Genomic DNA, 23404 nt, shown 5'->3' on the forward strand with positions numbered 1-23404 from the left:
TCTATGTTGTCCTGTTGTTGAATTATTGAAGGTTCAGAAAATGCACTTGGCCACACCTGGACTGGGAATCCTAGCAATGGGCAAAAAATTGCCCATCAAAAATTTCTCTAATCCCCTTTAATGTTATTCATGGTCTACAAGCTGTGTCCCACTAATAATAAAATAATATTTAAATTTTAAAATGAAAATATAAAATAAAATAATAAAATAAACTAATAAAAATATATGGAGTAATCTTTCAGAGCAGTGAGAGTTCCTGCCTTCCTCTGTTTTCCATTCTTCCGCCATTAAACTTCCTTCAAAGCTTTTTCTCTGTTTTTCATTTTTTTTTCTTTTCTCTCAAACAATCTCCTGCAATGGGCGATGATATTTTGGTTTCTGCACCCTCTGCAGCCCCTCATGAGACTTCTGTAGAAAGTCCATATTTTCTTCACCATGCAGACAATCCTGGAACTGTTCTTGTTTCTCAACAATTGAATGGTGACAACTTTGTCACATGGAAACGATCAATGGATATGGCGCTGGTGGCCAAGAACAAGTTTGGTTTTGCGGATGGAAGTCTTCCCAAACCATCTGTAGGTGATCCTAACCTGCATTCTTGGGTGCGTTGCAATAATATGGTTTTGTCATGGTTACTAAATTCTGTTTCCCGAGAGATTGCAAACAGTGTCCTGTTCCTCAACACTGCATCTGCTGTTTGGAGTAATCTGACTGAGAGATTTAGCCACAGCAATGGACCACGAGTATTTGAATTGAAGAGATCATTGTCCTCTCTCCAGCAAGGTACAAATTCTGTAAGTACATATTTTACTCAGCTTAAGAGTTTGTGGGATGAACTCTCTAGCTTTCGCCCTCCTCCTACTTGTACTTGTGGTGGTTTGAAAATTCTTCTTGATTTTCATTCTCAAGAATATATTTTTCAGTTTCTCATGGGATTAAACGATTCTTTTTCCAGTGTTCGAGGTCAAATCCTTCTGATTGATCCTCTTCCATCCATTAATAAAATTTTTGCTATGGTTCTTCAAGAAGAAAGACAACGTTTGGTTGCTTTCTCTCGTACCACTCCTTTGTATTCTGAGCCTACTGCCTTGATTTCCAAAGCCATTCCTAAACCTCCACCTCGTTTCTCTAAGCCATATAGCCGCAGGGAACACCCCACTTGTACTCATTGTGGTTTCTTTGGCCACACAATTGACAAGTGTTACAAGTTACATAGCTATCCACCGGGTTACAAACCAAGAAGCCAAATTAATTACTCTGCTAACTCTGCTAATCAAGTTCAGGAAACATCTCAAGTAGAACCTATACTGCATATTACTCCAGATCAATGTCGTCAGTTGCTTGATCTGATCAAACCACAAGAGAATCCGAATCATGATGTGAGTTATGCCAATCATGTAGGCCCTGCTTCATCTACTCAAGATCATTTGTTTTCAAACATGGCAGGTAATATTTCATCTTCATATTGTAGTTCTTTGAACCAACAATATTCTGTCTTTTCACCTTCGCATTCACAAATGCATGTTCAAACTTCTGTTTGGATTATAGACACAGGGGCTACAGATCATATGGTTAGTTCTATATCATTTTTCACTTCTATTACTGCAAAAGTGTCTAGAAATGTTAAGTTGCCTAATGGTCAGTTTGTTGAAGCCACTCACATAGGGATTGTCAAAATTTCTGACTCTTTCATTCTCACTAATGTCTTGTGTGTTCCATCTTTTTCATTCAACCTCATTTCTGTTAGTAAACTTCTTCACAATGTTCATTGCTGCATTATTTTTCTTTCTGGACATTGTTTCATACAGAACTTACTCACTTGGAGGACGATTGGTTTGTGTGAAGAGAAGAGTGGCTTGTTTCATCTATTGCTGCCTAAATCAAGGAGACATTCACCTGCTGTCCAGACTTTCATTCCACCTAGAGCTAATGTTTCTGCTTTAAGTCCTTTTAAAAATTCAATTTTTGATGTTTGGCATTTTAGGTTAGGCCACATTTCCAATTCCAGAATCAAACTTTTACATGATTCTATCCCTGCCATACCATGTAATTCTTCTACTATTTGTACTGTTTGTCCCTTAGCTAAGCAACGTAGGCTTTCATTTCCTATTAGTACCTCAAGTTCATGTTCTGTTTTTGAATTGGTCCATTGTGATTTGTGGGGACCTTTTGCTGTTTCATCAATAAATGGAAGTCACTATTTTCTTACAATAGTTGATGATTTTTCCAGATATACATGGGTCTACTTACTTCATTCTAAATCTCAAACTAGCAATATCATTCAAACCTTTTACAACTTAGTTCTTACTCAATTCAAGGTCAAAATAAAAACAATTCGATCTGACAATGGCACTAAGTTTTCCATGCGTGATTTCTTTAACTCTCATGGAATAATCCATCAACTTAGCTGTGTTGAAACTCCACAACAAAATTCTGTTGTGGAACGTAAACATCAACATTTGCTGAATGTGTCTCGAGCATTGCGTTTTCAAGCTCATTTACCTCTTAAATTTTGGGGTGATTGTGTTTTAACAGCCACTCACATTATCAACAGAATTCCTACTTCAAATCTTTCCAATAGGTCTCCTTATGAGCTTCTGTTCTCCAAAGTTCCATCATATGATCATCTTAGGGTGTTTGGTTGTTTGTGTTTTGTTTATATTCTACATCGAAATAGAAATAAGTTTGATGCTAGGGCAAAGCCTTGTGTTTTTCTAGGATATCCTAATGGCATTAAGGGATATAAACTTTATGATCTTACTTCCAAAACTCAGGTTATATCTCGAGATGTTCATTTTCATGAGTCTGTTTTTCCTTTTGCTTATCCTCATCACTTCAATTCTGATGGTTACTTTGTGATTCCACATTCCTTGTCTGATATTCCAACTCCCACTAGTTCAATTCCTGTTTCTGCATCAGAAAATCTACCTAGAACTTCCATTTCTCATGTTTCATCTTCTACAGTTGATCCTTTACCTGATTCAATTGCTTCTTTACCTGAGTTATCCAATGTTTCAGTTCCTACTTGTATTCCTTCCAGAAAGTCTACTCGGCAGAAATGTAAACCTGGATATTTGCAGCAGTATCATTGTAACTTAGCTACTCACTCTTCCAATTCAATTGATCCTAAGAGTGATATTTCTGTTTCAAGTATTCCCTTTCCACTCAATTCTTTTCTTGATTACAATATGCTTTCTGATTCTTACAAACACTTTAGTTTGGCTGTCTCATCCCAAGTTGAGCCTCAGTTTTTTCATCAAGCTATATCTTCTCCTAAATGGCATGAGGCCATGGTAACTGAAATCATTGCCCTTGAAGCAAATGATACTTGGGAAATTACTGATCTGCCTCTTGATAAGCACCCTATAGGCTACAAGTGGGTTTATAAAATCAAATATCGAGCCAATGGGGAAGTTGAGAGGTATAAAGCTCGTTTGGTTGCAAAAGGGTATACTCAAAGAGAGGGTCTTGATTATAGTGATACATTTTCTCCAGTTGCCAAATTAACCACAGTGAGATGTCTTCTAGCTTTAGCAGCAATCCATAATTGGCATCTTCATCAATTGGATGTCAATAATGCATTTCTGCATGGATCCATTGATGAGGAGATTTTTATGAAGTTACCTCCTGGTTTTGGTTTGAAAGATTCATCTAAAGTTTGCAAGCTTAAGAAATCACTTTATGGTCTTAAACAAGCTTCAAGGCAGTGGTTTTCTAAATTCTTTTCTACCCTTATACAGCATGGTTTTACTCAATCCATGTCTGATTACTCTTTTTTTACTCAAGTAAAGAAAACCTCTTTTATTATTCTACTTGTATATGTAGACGATATTGTCATAGCAAGTAATGACAATCTAGCTATAGAAGAGCTTACAACATTTCTCAATTCTGTTTTTAGTTTGAAAGACCTTGGAGAATTGAAGTTTTTCTTAGGGCTTGAAATTGCAAGAAGTGCAAAGGGCATTTCCTTACAACAGAGGAAATATGCCTTAGAAGTTTTAGATGATTGTGGAATGCTTGCATGCAAACCCTCTTCTGTTCCTATGGAAGCTAATTTCAAGTTGTTTAGAGAAGAAGGTGAATTGATTTCTGATCCAACCACTTACAGAAGACTTGTGGGAAAACTGGTTTATCTTACAATTACAAGGCCAGATTTATCATATTCTGTGCAATTGTTAAGTCAGTTCATGGATCCTCCTCGTCAGCCTCATCTTGATGCTGCACACAAGGTCCTTAGGTACATTAAATCCTCTCTTGGACAGGGCATTTTCTTCTCAGCTTCTTTAGAATTACATTTGAAGGCATTTTGTGATTCTGATTGGGCCGGATGCCCTGATAGTCGCAGATCAGTCACAGGGTTTTGTATTTTTCTAGGAGATTCCATCATCTCTTGGAAATCCAAGAAGCAACATACGGTCTCAAGATCCTCTGTTGAGGCAGAGTATCGATCCATGGCTGCTGTCACTTGTGAGCTTACTTGGTTACATGCTTTACTGAAAGATTTGCAACTTCAACTTCATCAACCAGCTTTGGTTTTTTGTGATAGTCAAGCAGCTATTCATATTGCTGCAAATCCTGTCTTCCATGAACGCACCAAGCACATCGAAATTGATTGTCACATTGTGAGAGAAAAAATTGCTACTGGTTTGATTTGCACATTACATGTCCAGTCCAAGCATCAGCTAGCTGACTTACTTACCAAGCTTCTCTTTCGCACAGATTTTCATTCTCTGTTGTCCAAGTTGAATGTCATCAATATCTTCCATCCTGCTGAACATTCCACTTGAGGGGGCGTATTAAACTGTATTAAACTAATCTATTTAGTTAGTTTTACAGTTTAGGAAGATGATTAGATAGCAGCTGGTTAGTTATTCTTCATGCACGTGTGCATCACATGTAATGAAAGCAGTTAGATTAGTTTCTGATTAGTTAGCTTGATAATCTTGTATAAAAACAGAGTTCAATGTAATCACATATACATTCATTCATTCAATAAGAAAAGAGAATCAGTTCTTCTCTCTGTTTTCTTGTTAGGGCGCACAATGCCTTGGACCTACATCACTTCGTCAACTATATATAAAAGATGTTACAAGCTTGGTGTCCCTCCCAAGGGAGCTTAGACATATTACCACTTTACAACAGCTTGACATAGACAACTGCCCTACACTGAAGTCTTTACCGGAGTGGATAGGTGACCTCACTTCACTTCAGACGCTTGAAATCTTCAATTGTCCCAATTTAATATCACTACCTGAAGGTATGCGCCGCCTCCCCACTTTAAGTCATTTGAAAATTGCGAATTGTCCTCACTTGAAGAAAAGATGTGAACAAGGAACAGGAGAGGATTGGCCAAAGATTGCTCACGTCCAGACTTTTGGAATAAGTGGTAATTTTGAGTCACCAATTTGACGGTAATTTTCTTCTTCTTCGGGTTCATCTTCGTTTTACTCTGTTAGGGTTTTGATATATATTATTTGATTTCATATGTGGAACTAACTGTAGGATGGAACAAACAAGGGTTTAAGAATATACATGTTTTCAGATCTTGCCGACAATTAGATTCGCACAATGCTCTCAAATTTCCAGTATTGTTTCCCATCTTTCACGTCAATGACATTCCCATGTAAATATCTTGCTTCTTCTTTTTTCTTTTTCAATGTTTCTTTCGTTTCCATTTGAAATTTTATTCTACAAATGGTAGCATCACGTATCGGGTAAAAGACTTATGATAGATCAAGGAAGTCAACCCCACCCAAAATTCTCATAAAAAACGCTCAATAGAAATTCCGCATAACTCTGAGTTTTCTCAGAATCAAATGTATGCAGAGTTAAACAGATTCTTTTTATTGTTATTGTTACTGGAGTCTAACTGCAACTCTCTCTGTTCGTGGATTGATTTGATCTTTTTACTATTTTCATTGGAAAATTTTTTGAGTTTATTGTTTGGTTTTTTGATGGTCAGAGAGACATGCATAGAAAAGCATCAATTCATGAAATGGGTGTGAGAATCATTGGGGGATTTCTGCAATATGCTAGGATATGGAAGCAATTCTGACTATTAATGTGGCAAAAATTGAATGACTGATGTATATATGCTACATCACTGCCTATCAGGTGTTGAAAAGATCCAAGAAAGTCAAGGGGCAAATGAGAATCCCTAAAGATCTGTTCATTTCACCCAGAGCACCTCACAGAATTCTCGTGCCCTGTTACGAATGTTGATGAGTTTGAGTGCACTGTGGAGTCTTCAAGACTTATGGTTGTTTGTGGAAGAATTGATCCTGTCAATTAGTATTGTGACCAAGTTTGCCAAAATGCTATACTAGATGCTGCTAGAAAAATCGCCCTATATGGTATGTCAAATATGGATGGGTTTCCCTGTCTCACCTGAGCACTCAACAAGGATTGATGATTGCAAGAATATTGTCCTCCGGTAGCGGGCCAGTAAACTTGATCCTTCTTTAGCAAATAGTGTTCTTAGAAGACTTCCAAATTGCAATGTAAATAAAGGAAAATAATAAATAAGAAGCAAAAAGAAAGAACATGTCTGTCTTGAAAATTTGGCAAGACTCTGACAAAGACCTTGTATAGATATGACAAGGAGAGTTATGTGTCTCAATTGCAACAGCAGAGCTTCCTCACCAACTTGCAAGCCTTGAATTGTGCTGCATCACTTGGCATGAGGTTACAGAAAGCAAATGTCTCCGACGATGTTTATAATCTGTGTCATATAAACCTCAAGGATTTCTCTCTTCAAGGTCAGTTGTATTCTATACCACTTGAATGAGCAAATGCATTCCTATTTCAGCCTGGTACCATTAATGCACGTCATTTTTGTAGTGAGCAAAAATGCTCACGGCTTGCAACTTCTTCTTTTTTTTTGTCAAGCGCATACCATAAACCCAACATTTTCTATTTTAGTAGCTATGGAAAAAAGCTAGCCCTAGTGAAGTCAGAAGCTTAATTATCTTTTATAATTTTTCCATTAAGTAATAGCCTCACTCAAGTCTTTCGCTCATACATTGCAGGTGGTCGATACACTGACAACTTGATGCTTCACCTGCTTGTGCCCTCATTACTGCTTCTCAACATGCTTCTTTGATATTCAGATTCACAATTACTTGCTTCTTTTGCCTCTTCTTTATAATGAAGAGGCAAAACTTTAAATTTCTTGGAAGAGCCCTAATCTATACATACACAATATACAATATAGATTGACTACTTGTATACATATACAATATAGAGAGAATGAGAGAGGGGTTATGCGCGCTAATTGCAATCACATGTAATTAGTTTTTTTATAATGAATAATAAATGAAGAAGATGAATTTTTATTCCTGCTAGTGCACATGCTATATTTCCTTCTCTCTTTGTTATTTTCTTTAGCGTAAAGTCCACTTAACCCTCTCAAACTACTATCCTAATGACAATCTACACTCCAAACTATCAATTGCGACAATTTACCCTCCAAACTACCAAAACAATGACAATGTACCCTTAATTTTAACAAAATGACGAAATTACCCTAACTAAAATAAAAACAAAAATACTTTTTTTTTTTTTTTCAAAATTTTAAGAGTATTTTTATCTTATTCAAATTTTTATAGGGGTAATTTCGTCATTTTGCTAGTATTGAGGGAGTAAATTGTCATTGTTTTGGTAGTTTAGGGGGTAAATTGTTGTAATTGATAATTTGGAGGATAAATTGTCATTAAGGTGGTAGTTTGAAGGGGGTAAGTGAACTTTACCCTTTTCTTTATAATGAAGAGGCAAAACTTTAAATTTCTTGAAAGAGCCCTAATCTATTATTGGTACATCCTTACCTAGAGAGAGATTATTTAATATCTTGAACAAGTGATTATGATTTTAGTTCAATCACAAATTCTCATTTTCTCATTCTTCTTCATGATGTTGGTGAGTGGCATTGGAAATCAAAAACTTTATTCATCTCAAAACTTAGATGGTTGAATGACTGATCAGTCATTCAACCATCTAAGTTTTGAGATGAATAAAGTTATTCTCTAAATTTATTAAGTTAACGCGTATTCAAAATGCATATAATTATTAATATTTTTTTTATCGGCAAGCTTTTTAAACATATTAAAAGAAAAATTCATCCAATTCAGTCTAGATGAAAATTTTGTCATAAGATATGGTTGAACCAAATTGGCTTACTAGCTATGGGTAGAGCCTGGCTTTAAATCTGACCACATACTGATCACAAAGTGATGTTGGCGTTTTCTTTTGTTTTTGGACATCATTAATATTCTTTGGCCCTGTTTGCCATTGGCCCTGGAACGGTACTGTTCCAGGGTCGGTACTGTAGCATTTTTTTAATAATATATGTTTGATTGGTTTTAGTGAAAAAGTTTTGGGGGAAAAAGTGAAAAAATATATTTTATATGAAAAAAATGTAAAAAATTTGTTTTGGAGTGATTTTTTTATTTGAATAATAATAAAAAAAATGATTGATGTGATATAAAAAGTAGAGATGTTGGGATTAATTTTAAGGTGAAAAGAATTTTTTTTGGGGATTGAGGGAGGCCGTGGAACAGTACCGTTCCAGGGCCAATGGCAAACAGGGCCTTTATGTTTGTTTCTTTTGTTTTGTTGGGTTGTCAAATTGTTGTAAAGTCAAAACTGGGTTCGGGCATAATAATAGCATTATCACTTTATGTGCGGTGATGAATGAAATTACGTGTTCAAATTTGATTGGTGCATACATCATTACAAATAAAATAAAATAAGTTGCAAAACTATAATTGTGTACTATATTTTTTTTTCTCCAAATTGAATTGAAAGAAATTCTTTCAATTTAATTTATGAAATTGATTCGGTGAATTTTTAAAAATGCACCAGAGAGTCACATGTTTTGTTAATTATATTAAAAATGCATGTGATGTTAGGCTATGTGGAGCCTGGTTTGTGTCAAACTTGGTTTGAACCCGACCCCGATTTGAAGTTGGAAGTGTTACTGTTTAAACGATTTTTTTAATTTATTTTTTCTGATGAGGCTTATCGCATAGAGCGGAGGCTTGGGCTAACGTCAGTTTAATAAATGAATTTAGAATAAATTCTTCTAATCGAATTTGAAGAAAAGTTTTGTTTGGGCAAAAATTCTTCCAACTTAATTAAATTGAAAGGAAAACAACAAAATTAATTTAGAAGTTAGGTTTTTTTTTTTTTTTTTTGACATATCCGCACAAAAGGGGAGAGAGGGATTCGAATTAGTAACATCCGCTTCATTAGGCGTGATCTAGCCGATTAAGCTATTTCATGGAACAAAAGTTAGGTATTGAAATGTAAACAAAGCAAAAGAAAATTTTAATTTGGCTTGTAGTACATAATTGTACATTATGGAATGCTAAGTTGGCCAAACAGATTGTAATTATTTAATTTTATATCAATATATGTTAATGTTTTATATGGAAAGAAACTTGGTGCTGCACTGGAACTATTGGTGGAGAATCTGGCAGCAGGTGCAGGTGGTCTAGGGCTGAAGTTCCTTACTGGAAACTTGGCAGGGTATAGTCCACGGCCTTTGAAGGACTTTTGTCCTTGTTTTTGTGTGAACAAGGAAAAAGTTGAGGTGTCTGCAGATGAAGCTTGCTGCTGGTTGAGCAGTGTTTCATGGTTGACAAGCTCCTCTTGAAAATCATCCAGTATGAGTTGTCTCTTTCTGGTTATCAGAGAGACAGTAGCAACAAAATTATTGAAGGAGGGATTGAGACCATTGAGGAGAAAAGAGATCAGATCCTCATCAGGGATAGGTTTCCCTACTACTCCTAATTGATCAGACCATACCTTGGCTACTTGAATGTAATCTGAATAGGTCAAGGAGCAATTGTCTTTTGAGATTGGTGGAGACTCAGCAATTTTCTTTTGAGATTGGCAATTCGAGACCTAGAATTATTAGCACACTTTGTTGCTAAAGTTGACCAGACTTGTCTGGAAGTATCAAGTCCATAGACCGTGAACAGAACTTTCTCAGAGAGTGTCAGATTGATCCAGCTGAGGATACATTGATCCAGCTGAGGATACATTGATCCTTTATGTTCCAGATGGTGAATTCTAGATTGAGAGTTTCCTTCCCGCTGTCATCTTTGATCAATTTGGGAGGGCATGGTTCAGATCCATCAACTATGCCTACTAGATCATGGGTGCGCAGGATAAGAAGAAATTGTGTTGTCCAGCCAAGGAAGTTGTGACCTTCAAGCTTTCCATTGAATTGGGAAAGTGTAGGTGGAGAGAAGGTTGATGCAAAAGAAGAAGATGTGGGAATTGCCATTGAAAACAGATTGGTGATGATAAAGGAGAAGAAGAAATTTGGGGTGTGTGCCTACAAGGGCTCTGATACCATAAAAGATTTCTTAGAGAACAGAATTTGGCGGAATACTTTCTATTGCATTCTCATTGAGTATATATAAGCAAGGAGTTACAAGTATAATCAAACTTAAAGTTTTACAACTTTAACTTGAAGTAGAAGTAATCTAATAGAAAAGCTAGATACGCTTGAAGTCTGCGCTTGAGCCCACTTGCGATGCCATGCTTGTTGTGTGGATCATGAGGTGATCCTGCTGCACTAGCGGCTACTGAAACATCTGCTATGTGATTAGCAGGATCATCAGATAGCTTAACAAAGTTGAACCAGTTCATTTTTTTTTTCGTTAGATTCTTTCAAAGTTCTTCATCATAATGAAAATCCTTTCACGAGCTCTTCCATCAAAATGCTTAACTGTATGGTGTCCTCAATTTGACGCAACAGTAGTGATCATTATTGGTCAGTCAAGTAATCAGTACTCCAGGAGCCTTTCTCTGAACAACACTCATGCTAATCACTGTCTCTCAGAGTCTCAGGTGTTGAGCAGATCCTAGAGAGTTAAGAGGCAAATGATAATCTCCAAAAGATCTGTTCGTTTCACCCAGAGAACCTCACAGAATTCTCTTGCTCTGTTTTGAGTGCACTGTGGAGTCTTCAAGACTTATGGTTGCTTGTGGAAGAATTGATCCTGTCAATGAGTGTTGTGACCAAGTTTGCCAAAATGCTATACTAGATGCTGCTAGAAAAAGATATGTCAAATATGGATGAGTTCCCTTTCTCACATGAGCACTTAACAAGGATTGATGATTGCGAGAATATTGTCCTCAGGTAGCTGGCCAGTAAACTTGATCCTTCTTTAGCAAATACTGTTCTTAGAAGACTTCCAAATTGCAATGAAAATAAAGGTTAGCATGAAAATAATAAATAAAAAGCAAAAAGAAAGAACATGTTTGTCTTAAAAATTTGGCAAGTCTCTGACAAAGACCTTGTATAGATATGCTTTTTCATTATTATCTCGAAGAATCAATTAGGAATACTAAATTCTACGTCTGACTTGCTGATCTTCAATTTGTTTTATTACTTGGTTCAGTCTGTCCACTGGTTTTTCCCAACATGACAAACATGTGAAAGAATGTGGAAATCTGATAAACAACCAGACAGCTTGCCGCAAAGCCATGGAGAGTTATGTGTCTCAATTGCAACAGCAGAGCTTCCTCACCAACTTGCAAGCCTTGAATTGTGCTGCATCACTTGGCATGAGGTTACAGAAAGCTAATGTCTCCTACAATGTTCATAATCCGGGTCATATAAACCTCAAGGATTTCTCTCTTCCAGGTCAGTTGTAGTACTCTATAGCACTTAAATGAGCAAATGCATTCCTATTTCAGCCTTGTAGAAAGAAATGATTCTGATAAGTGTACTTTTTTTGTGATTCGTTGTTGATGCTGGTGGAATTTACTAATGGAATATGCCAGTGGGATCACAAGGTACTGCTTTTATTTTGAAAATGCTGTTTTCTAGCTATTTAAACATCATAATCTTGCAGGTTTCAGTTTGATGTTCCATGTAATTTATCTTGCTTGCATCTCAAGATTTGTAGCAGAGGCCTTTATTTGAGTTCTTTGTGTAGGTTTGCTTTTAGTGTCTCCTGATCTTCTAGGATCATGTGAGTCTTCTACTCACTTTGATTACCTTACAAGATTGGTTTTCTTATAATCTCCATACGAAATAGTCTCTTTGAAAATCGAAGGTGCGAAAAGTTTCCTGGCCATGCTACCTTTATCTTCTGCTACAATGTAAACTTCTGTTAACAAATATGAGCATGGAATTGCATGTCTCCCCCCTGCCGCCCTACAAAAGAAGAAAAAAAAAAGGAGTTGTTTAAATCATGATGAAACTTGAAATTAGCTATGGCATGCGCTTATAGTGTAGGCGTTGATAGTAATATATTTGTTACATTTAAAATGCTTCTGGAAATTCCTTTCTTTATTCTTCAGTGAGATTTCTGTAAAGTTAACTTTGTTTCATCCGTTTGTTTTTTTTAGAATCCTGGCTGCCTTTTACCAAGCTGCCTTCAGCTGCAACATATGATAAAACTTCAGGGATCGGCTTCATTTGTGATCTTAATGATAACATTGGAGCTCCTTGGCCCTCTAAATCTTATGTCCTGCTTCTACCTGCAATAAAAGTATGGCTCAAATGTTTAATCTTCCTTTGTCAATGGACTCTATTTTTGCTTACAATGTTCTGTGTCCACTTTTTTACTGCACCACCTCCCTCTTTCTCCCTCCCACTTTTTTATTGATTTCTCCTGGACTTTGTGGAATTGCAGCTGCCAACCTTCCAGCACTCCCCACAGCAGCATCTGCACAAAGTGGTAAGGGACTTCGACCTATATTGCTGCGTAAAAAAAAAAAGGTTAGTTTTTTTTTAATTTGTGCAGCGAGTCACTTCTTTACTCAACTCAACTAACCTTTACTCCCCACTAGATTGAAATTGGGGCTGCATGGATCTTCTTAGGAGATTATACAAATAAAATGAAAATGTAATTTGGCAGTGATATGAAAGTTGGAAACCTATGTCTCTAATATGTCAGGCTTCTAGCTGCTGGCAAAACTCTATTCACCTCTGCATATTAAATGTCATCTTGCTAGATAATTCATTCTAAAGTAGACTCATGCTAATAATTGTCTTCTGGTATGATACTAAGGAAAATTGCTGACCCAAGTAGAGTCAGAAGCTTATCCTGACTAATAATTCATTCATTCTTTTATAATTTCTCCATTAAGTAATAGCTTCACTCAAATCTTTCACTCATACATTGCAGGTGGTCAATACACTGACAACTTGATGCTTCACCTGCTTGTGACCACATTCCTGCTTCTCAACATGCTTCTTTGATATTCGTACTCACTGCTACTTGCTTCTTTTGGCCACAAACAGAAGCTGCTCTTTGTTGAAAACAGCTTCATAAATCTTAACTACTTGTATGCATAAGAATATTTAATATCTTGAAGAAGTTTCTCATTTTCTCATACTTTTTGGGATGGTAAGTGGCATCGGAAATCAAATATGTAGACATTTTAACTGATGACGGGGAAATAGCATGTTTCAGAATCAGTCATTTACCGACTCAAATTCTGAGATGGATAAAGTTTTATTCAAAAGAATTTTCTTCAACTCAATTTATTAAATTAAAATGTACGTGTCCAAAATGCATGTAATTCTCGCAACTTTTTTTTTTTTTTTTTTTTTTACATGTATTTTAAAAATTAGACATGAGAATCACATGCTTTATTAAAAATACAAATAAAAATTATATGCATTAATAAAAAAAGGTTTTCAAACTCTTCTGAAGGTAAACTTCGTGGAAAGATATGGAGATACTAATTTTCTTTGGGGAGTTGCTGGGTTGTCAAATGGTTGAAACTTTTAACAACACAACTGGTTTTGGGCCTAATAAAAAAGCATTATCACTTTGACCACTGAGATAAACGCCATGGCCGCATCAAATCAGTAAGAAAAAATGGATGACATTTAGCTTTACTTCAATAATACACCAAACACACTCTTTCTTAATTCTACGCTCCAACACCTCTCTGCTTGAACACCAACAAATGGCCGAAGCAGTTCTCGTCGACACCGCTGTGAGTATTGCTGAAAGTTTGGGCTCTCTGGCTCTCCAGGAGATTGGACTGCTATGTGGTTTCAAATATGAGCTTAAAATGCTCGGCAACACGGTTTCCACCATCCAAGCTGTGTTTTTGGATGCCGGCAGGCCCAAAACCATGCGGTCAAAGATTGGTTTCGAAAGCTCAAGGATGCCATGTACGACGCCAACGACTTGCTGGATGACTTCTCCACTCAACTTCTACGCCGACAAGTGATGACACGGGATAATAAGATGGCAAAACAGGTAAATTCAAAACAGAAATTTGATAATTATAATTTTAAGAGTAATGATAGATGTTTGTGTGCGTCTACGTAAGATTGATGTGACTTTTAAAATCATTGTTGGATCGAAATTAAATAATGATCTATCACAAAGACCAGGGGAGACACAAAGATCACATCAATTTGTTCATTCTAATATTAAACCCAACTATAAGTAATGATATATGTCACTTTTGTGACTACCTAAAATTGATGTGGCTTTTAAAATTATCATTGGATCAAAATACAATAATAATCTGTTACAAATCTAATGATAATTTTAAAAGTCACATCAATTTTGAATGCACACAACAAAAAGACAAGGGCTACATCAGTTTGTTCATTCTAATGTTAAACCCAACTATTAAAGGACATCATGCAAAATCTCCAACAGTAGGGGAATTCTAAAACTATCATAACAAACAGATTCGAATGAGTGGTTCTAAATGAAAGAACAAAAAAAATCTAACTTACAACAATTACAAACACGACCTTCAAATTTTCCCTTAATTATGGACATAGCCCAAAAAATGTTTTAACTTTTCGGAATGGACCATACTAAATATTTGGGGGTATTATAGGTGCGCAACTTCTTTTCCAAATCGAACCAGCTTGCATATGGCTTTAAAATGGGTCATAGGATCAAAAAACTTCGTAAGAGATTGGATGAAATCGCAGCTGATAGGATCAAATTTGGCTTCACTGAGCGTCCTACGGCTACAAGGACACAATTTGAGCATAGGAAGAGAGAAGATACACATTCTTTTGTACGTGATGAGCAAGTAATTGGAAGAGAGGATGAAAAGAAGGCTGTTAAAAAGTTGTTATTGGATTCTGATGCGAAAGAGGATGTTTCCATCATTCCCATAGTTGGAATTGGTGGACTAGGTAAGACTACTCTTGCTCAATGTGTTCAATGACGAGGAAGTCCAAAACCATTTTGAGCTCAGACTGTGGGTGTGCGTCCCTGATCCTTTTGATATGAAAATTATTGTTTGTAGAATGTGCAATTGAAAGGAGACCCGAAACCCTTAAGATGGATTTGTTACAACGTCTGCTTCGATCAAAAATGGATAGAAAACGATATTTACTTGTTTTAGATGATGTATGGAATGAGAATCGTGGTACATGGTTGGACTTGGAAACACTGTTATTAGGTGGCTTGAGGGGAAGCAAAGTTTTGATTACTACACGTAGCACGAAAGTTGCAGAGATCACAGGCACAGTGTCACCGTATCTTCTCGGAGGTCTATCTGAAAGTAATTCTTGGGATTTATTTAAGAAAATGGCATTTAAAGATAGGAAAGAGCCAAAGAATACAAAGCTAGTAGAAATCGGAAGGGAGATCTTACAAAAGTGTGCACAAGTTCCTCTTACTATAAGGAGCATAGGGAGTATTATACTTCAAAAACTCAGAAGTTGATTGGTTGTATTTTAAAAATAGTGAGCTTTACAAAATAACTCAACAAGACAATGGTATTTTCCCAATACTTAAGTTGAGTTATGATCATCTCCCGTCACAATTGAAGCAATGTTTTGCTTATTGCTCTTTGTTTCCAAAAGATTTTGAAATTGAAGTGGAGGTGTTGATTCAACTATGGATAGCTCATGGCTTTATTCATTCATCTGATACAAACAGATGTCTCGAAGATGTTGGTCGCGAGTATTTTATGAATTTGCTTTGGAGGTCATTCTTCCAAGACATAAATATAAATGAATATGGTGATATAGAAGCATGCAAAATGCATGACCTTATTCATGATCTTGCAGAGTCAGTAGCAGGGGTGAGTGCATAATTTCAATTCCAAACGTAGAAAAAGTAGTTGAAAGAACTCGTCATATGACATGTGATTCTTTAGATTCATTAAGGGATATTACAACTCCCTTGCTCAAGGCACACAAAATGAGAACGCTTCTTCTGCTATTTCCAACAAGGCCTAGCCATAAGCCAGTCTACGATACAATTATTTCAAGTTTTGAATGCTTGCGTGCTTTGAATATGAGTGGATCAAACATTCAAGAAGTGCCGAATTTCATTGGCAAGTTAAAGCATTTAAGATTTCTTGATCTTTCTTGGAATAGAAATATTGAACTGCTCCCCGCTTCTATAACTCAATTGCAGAATTTGCAAACACTACGACTTAATAATTGTAGTAGGCTTCAAGAATTGCCTGAAAACACTAGAAACTTTATCAGTCTTAGGCATCTTGCACTTCATGAGTGTTACAGTTTGACTCATATGCCGGATGGACTAGGAAAGTTGACTGTTCTCCAGACACTAACACTATACACTTTGGGGAAGAAGGAAAGTTCTATTCCAAAGCACAAGGGTGGGCTAAGAGATCTCAAAAGTTTAGATGAGTTGAGAGGAGAATTACATATCAAGTGTTTAGAGCACTTGAGATCTTCTCCATTAGAAGCCAAGGCTGCAAACTTGGAGAGGAAGCAATACCTTCGAAGTCTAGAATTAAAGTGGAACCCACAAGATGGTAGTGATAGTGATACAACAATTGCAAATGATGAACAACTGTTGCAAAACCTTCGGCCACACCTAAATTTGAAACAATTACATATACATGGGTTTGCAGGTGTGAGGTTATCCAGTTGGGTGTCCTTGCTCTCGAATTTGGTTGATATTACCTTATGGGATTGTAAATGGTGCCAGCATATCCCACCATTGGACTGTTTCCCTTCTCTCAAGATGCTTCATCTTAGGAAGTTAAGTGCACTGGAGTACATAAGCAATGATGGCAATGATGTGTCCTCTTTGTCCCTTGAAAGTCTTACTCTTAGCGATTTGCCTAAGTTGAGGGGATGGGGGAGGATGAGGGATGCAGTAACAGCTAAGCATGACAAACACCATCATCTTCCATTATTTCCATCATTTCCATGCCTTTCCTCTTTAGATATTAGTGATTGTCCTATGTTGTGTCTAACACCAGTCATAGCACCTGGGAGCGAAACAACACCCTCCTCCTTTTCCCTTTCCACTCTCTCCAAATTGAAGTCTCTTTATCTTCAATGTTTAGAGGAACTTGAATATCTTCCAGAGGAGTGGCTGCAAAACCTCACTTCTCTTGAGACTCTGGAGATTTCGGAATGTCGTAAACTACGAATACCCATGTCTCCACTCTTTCAACATCTCACTGCACTAGAAGATCTGCAGATTTCTACCCCCAAGGAACTTGTTAGCAATGAGGTTGAAAAGGGCGCACAATGCCTTGGATCTACAACACTTCGTCGGCTATATATACAAAATGTTCCAAACTTGGTGTCTCTCCCAAGGGAGCTTAGACATGTTACCACTTTGCAAGAGCTTCAAATTGAGAACTGCCCTACACTTAAGTCTTTACCGGAGTGGATAGGCAACTTCACTTCACTTCAGATACTTAAGATACTCAATTGTCCAAATTTAATATCACTGCCTGAAGGGATTCATATCCTCCCCTCTCTACATTATTTGATAATTGGTAGGTGTCATCACTTGGAGGAAAGATGTGAACAAGGAACAGGCGAGGATTGGCCAAAAATTGCTCACATCCCATACTTTTATTGTGGGCAACAGTTCTTCTGATCGTATGGAATGGATTCATAGCCTAACGCACCAATTATTCTTCAGGTTTTTAAGCCACCATTAGACAATAATTTTCCTCTTCTTGTTGGTCATCTTCGTTTATTACTCTGTCAGGTTTTTGGTATATAATATTTGATTTCATATGGAACCAACTGTAGCATGGAACATAGACACATTTTCAGACCTTGTTGACAACCAGATTTGCACAAAGCTCTCAAATTTGTATTGTTTTTCTATTTTTCACTTCAATGCAATTCCCGTGTATAAGATATATCTTGCTTCATTTTTTTTTTTTCTTTTTTGTTTTTTAAATGTTTCTTGCGTTTACATTGGAAATTTCTACTCTACAAATGGTAGCATCACGTAGTGGCCCTAGTGGGTAATTTATGATAGACCAAGTCACTCCCATTCCAATTTTTCATAAAAACTCAATAAAATTTTGCAAAACTCTAGGTTTTCTTTGAATCAAATGCATATTTAGGTAGATTTTTATTATTTATTTATTATTATTGTTGTCGGAGTCTAACTGCAACTCTCTCTGTTTATAGATTGATTTTTGGGTTAAATACGTTTGATCCTTCGGTAGCTTAACGACTTTATTATTTTCTACCTAGAATATTTGAATTTGTATGGTCGACAATATCTCGCTTATAATTAAAAATGAAGGTGATATGTCTAAGATCACTTGTGGACTATGTGAGTTTGCTTGTGCCACACACCTTTTTCCCTACTCCATGGACCATTGTTTGTGATTGTGGGTCATGAATCTTTGCTAGCTCTTTACTCTAGATGTTAAGAGACATAATACACCTTGTCCCACATTGGAAATATTAAGAAGCTTCCCTCCCATTTGGCTCCTATATAAAGAGTCCCCCTTATGTACAAAATCACTCATTCAATAAATGCAATATGTAGCCAAGAGGGCTTTAGTGCGTAAATGTAGGCATACTGTCGAACTACCTTAAATCTTGTGTCTCTTGTGTTTCTTTCTCTTTTGCTTAGTTATTATTCTGCATTTATATTTTCGCTTTTATTTCCGCATTATGTTTTCTTTCACTAGAGACCTTTGTCGATGCTCAAGGCTTCCAACCTTTTTTTATTTTTATTTTTATTTTTTGGGTCAAGCCCATACCATAAACCCAACATTTTCTATTTTAGTAGCTATGGAAAAAAGCTAGCCCTGGTAGAGTCAGAAGCTTATCTTTTATAATTTTTAGGTCTTTACCAATCGTTTCTCCATTAAGTAATCACTCAAATCTTTCACTCATACATTGCAGGTGGTCGATACACTTCTTGATGTTTCACCTGCTTGTGCCCTCATTACTGCTTTTCAATATGGGTTACGTGAATGATTTTTGCAAACACAAACACGTAAAGGGATAGAATTTAAATTCTGAGGGAACCTAGATCTTAGATTTTGAGAGGATCTAGACCTTTTAGATTTTGAGAAAACCTAAAATCTTTTTTTCAAACACAAGGTTTGAGATTAATTCTCTGATCCATTTATTAATGAGTTTGATGTCTATAAATAGACAATAACAATGCATAGTGAAAATAAAAGACTAAGTAAAATAAATTATTCTAATGATAATACTTATCTCTAATATTTAAATTCAGATCTCTACTTCTAATATTATCTATAAAGATAACATATTATCCAAGATATTTTAATCATAAAATACCTTTATTAATAGACCCTTAACAGTATGCTTCTTTGATTTTCAGATTCACTATTACTTGCTTCTTTTGGCTACACACAGATCAAAACATGCAGCTTCATAAATCTTGACTACTTGTATTCATATATATACTATATACAGAGAATGAGAGAGGGGTTATGCTAATTGCAATCACATGTAATTAGTTTTTTTATAATGAAATATAAATGAAGAAGATTAATTTTTATTCCTGCTAGTGCACATGCTATATTTCCTTCTTTCTCTTTGTTATTTTCTTTATAATGAAGAGGCAAAACTTTAAATTTTTTGAAAGAGCCCTAATCTATAATTGGTACTTCCTTACCTTGAAAGAGATTATTTAATATCTTGAACAAGTGATTATGATTTTAGTTAAATCACAAATTCTCATTAATTTTCTCATTCTTCTTTAGGATGTTGGTAAGTGGTATTGGAAATCAAAAACTTTAATCAGATTAGACGGATTAGTGATCAGCCATTCACCCAAAATGTGTTTTATATATATATATATATATATATATATATATATATATATACAAGATATGTTTTGTTATGCTTTTAATTGAACCACCGAACAACTATTTTTTTACTGATGACATCTTTGTTTTCTTTTCTATATGTAATAGGAACACAAGTATGAATTTTGCTCATTTTGAGGGGAATGTTTAAAAAGATATGATTTAGGAACTTCACACCTTATTTTGTTATGATGAGGTTGGTGCAAGGATTCTACTCTACCTAATTTTTTTATTATTATTATTATTTTTTTGTGAATGATGGTTAGACTTAGATGTGCTTTGCTGATCTAGTGTTTTGCCTTTTTTTTTGGGTCAATTTGTATGATCTTGTTCCTGCTATCTGTTGTGAAGAGGCGCGGGGGATGAGTTGATATGATAGTAGGGGAATGTGATGCAGCGGATGTGTAAACTAGTCATGATGTCTCTTTGCCTTCTGGAATATCATATTTTTTTTAGAATCTTTGCATTCATGTGTTCTTTGTTTTAATTAACAACCTAACATTAATTCCATTGAAATATGAATCATTTTGTTGTCAGTTTGCATTTGTGATCATCCTCGGGTTTTGGTGTGCAAGATGTGTTAGGAAATTAATCATATTTCCCAAGACCCGTTAGATGCGAAAAATAAAAGAATACGTAATAATAAAGATAAGCAATCACACACGACATAAAGATTTAAGTGGTTCGGCTTAACAAGTCTACATCCATTGGCGGAGACGACCCAAAGAAAATTCACTATCAAAAGATGAGTACAAGAGAGTAACAGGGTGAGAAAACCACTCAAACCCAAAGCCCCAAATACATCCAATTCTCACTTTGCCCAAAGGAGAATAATAACAAAAAGGGAAAAACAAACTCTCTATTTTCTTGCTCTCACCTTTTCTTTCTCTCAATTGCTTTTGGCACACAAAAACATAAGGAGCTCATGCCTTTATATACTAGGCAAAGTCGGTGGAAATCTCCGAGAGCCAAGAGGAATCCCAATAAGTGTGGGACAAGCATTCCAACTCCAACTAGGAGAAGGAATCCAAGTACAAGACAAACTTGTAAACAAACCAAAACCGGTTGGGTCCCACCATAACTTTCAAGGCACGCATTACAAGATGCAATCTTAATATTTCCACAAGATAATTCTTTCATATGAGATTCAGGAAAAAGTCTTGGTAGATGATAAGTTTTGCTGCTTTTGCTATGATATTTTTCTTGTGATAAATCATGGTTGTGTGAGTTTTTATGGAGTTGTGGGAGTTATGGAAATCTGCTTGGTAATCATTTATGAGTTGGTCTATATAGGTACCATATATGTTGGTTATCATTGATTGGTAATCTTCTTCTTTGGAAATAATTCTGGATTGATTTTGGAAGAGATTTAGTTTTTGTATCATGCGGGGTATCTGAAAATGTTACATTGAGGTCCCAGAATTGGCACCTTATAGCATATATTAATATCAACCATGTGATCTTATGAGCCTTCATTATTGGGGTATTAGCTTTGTGTTTGCCAAAGTATACTTTATTCTATAACTTAGTTACTTTGGAAGAATGAACAGAGCAATTTAATTTGTTGAATGAAAGTATATTATTTGAACATGAAATTATAGCTTCCATAATCCAAGTTCATCTCTCTTTCTATAGCTTCATTTAGTTTTGGTTATTTTCTTTGGGGAAATTTCTTGTTTAATATATGCTCTTCTTTTCTGTGCAGTTACAATATGGTATTGATGAGTCATACAAGTTATCAGTTCTTACATCTGGGAAGCTTTCTTTGTAATCCTCTTTTTGCTGCTTAGTGCTTAGCTATATATGAAGTTTAATTTCTCAAGAAACATTGTTGTTGATATATGCCTTCTTTGGCATCTGCTTAAAAACTTGACAATTATGTAGTTTTCTCATGCTACTTTAAGACTTATTCATTAAAAATGTGTAATGAACTCTATTTCAGACCTTTTAACATATTTAACTAGAAAAAGAGTTCTTGAGATAAGCTCTAACATATTGTTATGTTTAAATCATTCATGCCGAACAATTTAAAACATTAATCGGCCAAAAACAAAAGCATTTGATGTAGACGACGATGATCATCAGCGACGATAAATATAGTCGTTGATATGTGAGTCATTAGCGACGACATTGGCATTTAAGAAGCATTTTCAGCAACAACTTTTGATAGTTATTAGCGACGACATGTGTTGTTGCTACTGACTACCAACAATGACAACCTTGCATGTGTCGTCACTATTAAGTCTTTACCGACGAATTACTTGCAACGACTGGGGGCAACGACCATAGTCGTTGCTGATATTGATTAGTGATGACTTGTGGGCCTTTATCGACGACTTTGAGTCGTCGTTAAAGACCGATTTTCCTATAGAGTAGGTTTTGAGATGGATAAAGTTTTACTCCATATGGGGAATAGTTTTTTACATCTCAATTTATTAAGTTAGTGCGTATTCAAAATGCATGTAATTATTACTATTTTTTTATGGGCAAGCATTTTAAACATTAAAAAAAAAAAAAATCGTCCTAGACGAAAATTTTGCCATAAGATATGGTTGAACCAAATTGGCTTACTAGCTATGGCTAGAGCTTGGCTTTAAATCTGATCACATACTGATCACAAAGTAATGTTGGCCTTTTCTTTTGTTTTTGGACATCATTAATATTCTTTATGTTTGTTTCTTTTGTTTTGTTGGGTTGTCAAATTGTTGTAAAGTCACAACTGGGTTCGGGCCTAATAATAGCATTATCACTTTATGTGCGGTGATGAATGAAATTACGTGTTCAAATTTGATTGGTGCATACATCATTACAAATAAAATAAAATAAAATAAAATAATTTGCAAAACCATAATTGTGTACGATTTTTTTTTTCTTCCTCTAAATTGAGTTAAAAGAAATTTTTTCAATTTAATTTATTAAATTGATTCCATGAATTTTTAAAAATGAAACAGAGAGTCACATGTTTTGTTAATTATATTAAAAATGCATGTGATGTTAGGCTATGTGGAGCCTGGTTTATGTCCAACTCGATTTGAACCCGATCCCGATTTGAAGTTGAAAGTGTTACTGTTTAAATGATTTTTTTATTTATTTTTTATTTTTTTAGGCATAGCGCATAGAGGAACGGAGGATTGGGCTGACATCAGTTTAATAAATTAATTTAGAAGAAATTCTTCTAATCCAATTTGAAGAAAAATTTTGGTTGGGCTAAAATTCTTCCAACTTAATTAATTTGAAAGAAAAACAACAAAATTAATTCACAAGTTAGGGGTTTTTTTTTTTTATATGTCCACACACGTGGGAGAAGAAAATTCAAACTAATAATTTTCACTTCATTAAGCGTGGTCCAACCAATTGAACT

At 35.6% G+C, this 23404-nt stretch overlaps 2 protein-coding genes and 1 pseudogene across 2 annotated transcripts; all 3 read left to right on the plus strand.

Annotated features, from left to right (window-relative positions):
- The first annotated feature begins 356 nt into the window (after window positions 1-356).
- On the plus strand, window positions 357-1843 carry LOC148585215 (uncharacterized). Its single transcript, XM_088516384.1, has 2 exons — window positions 357-1446; window positions 1809-1843. The coding sequence occupies exons 1-2, from the start codon at window positions 357-359 to the stop codon at window positions 1841-1843; spliced, it is 1125 nt and encodes a 374-aa protein (XP_088372510.1).
- An 8852-nt stretch (window positions 1844-10695) lies between these two features.
- Window positions 10696-13330, plus strand: LOC132180249 (putative GPI-anchored protein At1g61900). Its single transcript, XM_088516386.1, is given in 11 exon segments — window positions 10696-10851; window positions 10854-10950; window positions 10953-11067; window positions 11069-11226; window positions 11412-11441; window positions 11444-11656; window positions 11797-11808; window positions 12367-12483; window positions 12486-12509; window positions 12654-12695; window positions 13149-13330. Coding segments are annotated over 11 exon segments (1038 nt in total). The 3' UTR covers window positions 13223-13330.
- A 565-nt stretch (window positions 13331-13895) lies between these two features.
- LOC132181573 (putative disease resistance protein RGA1) lies at window positions 13896-17828 on the plus strand (annotated as a pseudogene).
- The last annotated feature ends 5576 nt before the right edge of the window (window positions 17829-23404 follow it).

Source organism: Corylus avellana, chromosome 5 (genome assembly GCF_965113065.1).
Source record: "Corylus avellana chromosome 5, dhCorAvel1.hap1.2, whole genome shotgun sequence".
Lineage (NCBI taxonomy): Eukaryota > Viridiplantae > Streptophyta > Magnoliopsida > Fagales > Betulaceae > Corylus > Corylus avellana.

Bases quoted from the DNA above. Each gene is read 5' to 3' on its own strand.
- LOC148585215 (XM_088516384.1), top strand. From the start codon at position 357: ATGGGCGATGATATTTTGGTTTCTGCACCCTCTGCAGCCCCTCATGAG. The intron at 1,447-1,808 runs GTAATATTTCAT...TGTTTCATACAG, and splicing joins TTTGTTTTCAAACATGGCAG to AACTTACTCACTTGGAGGAC.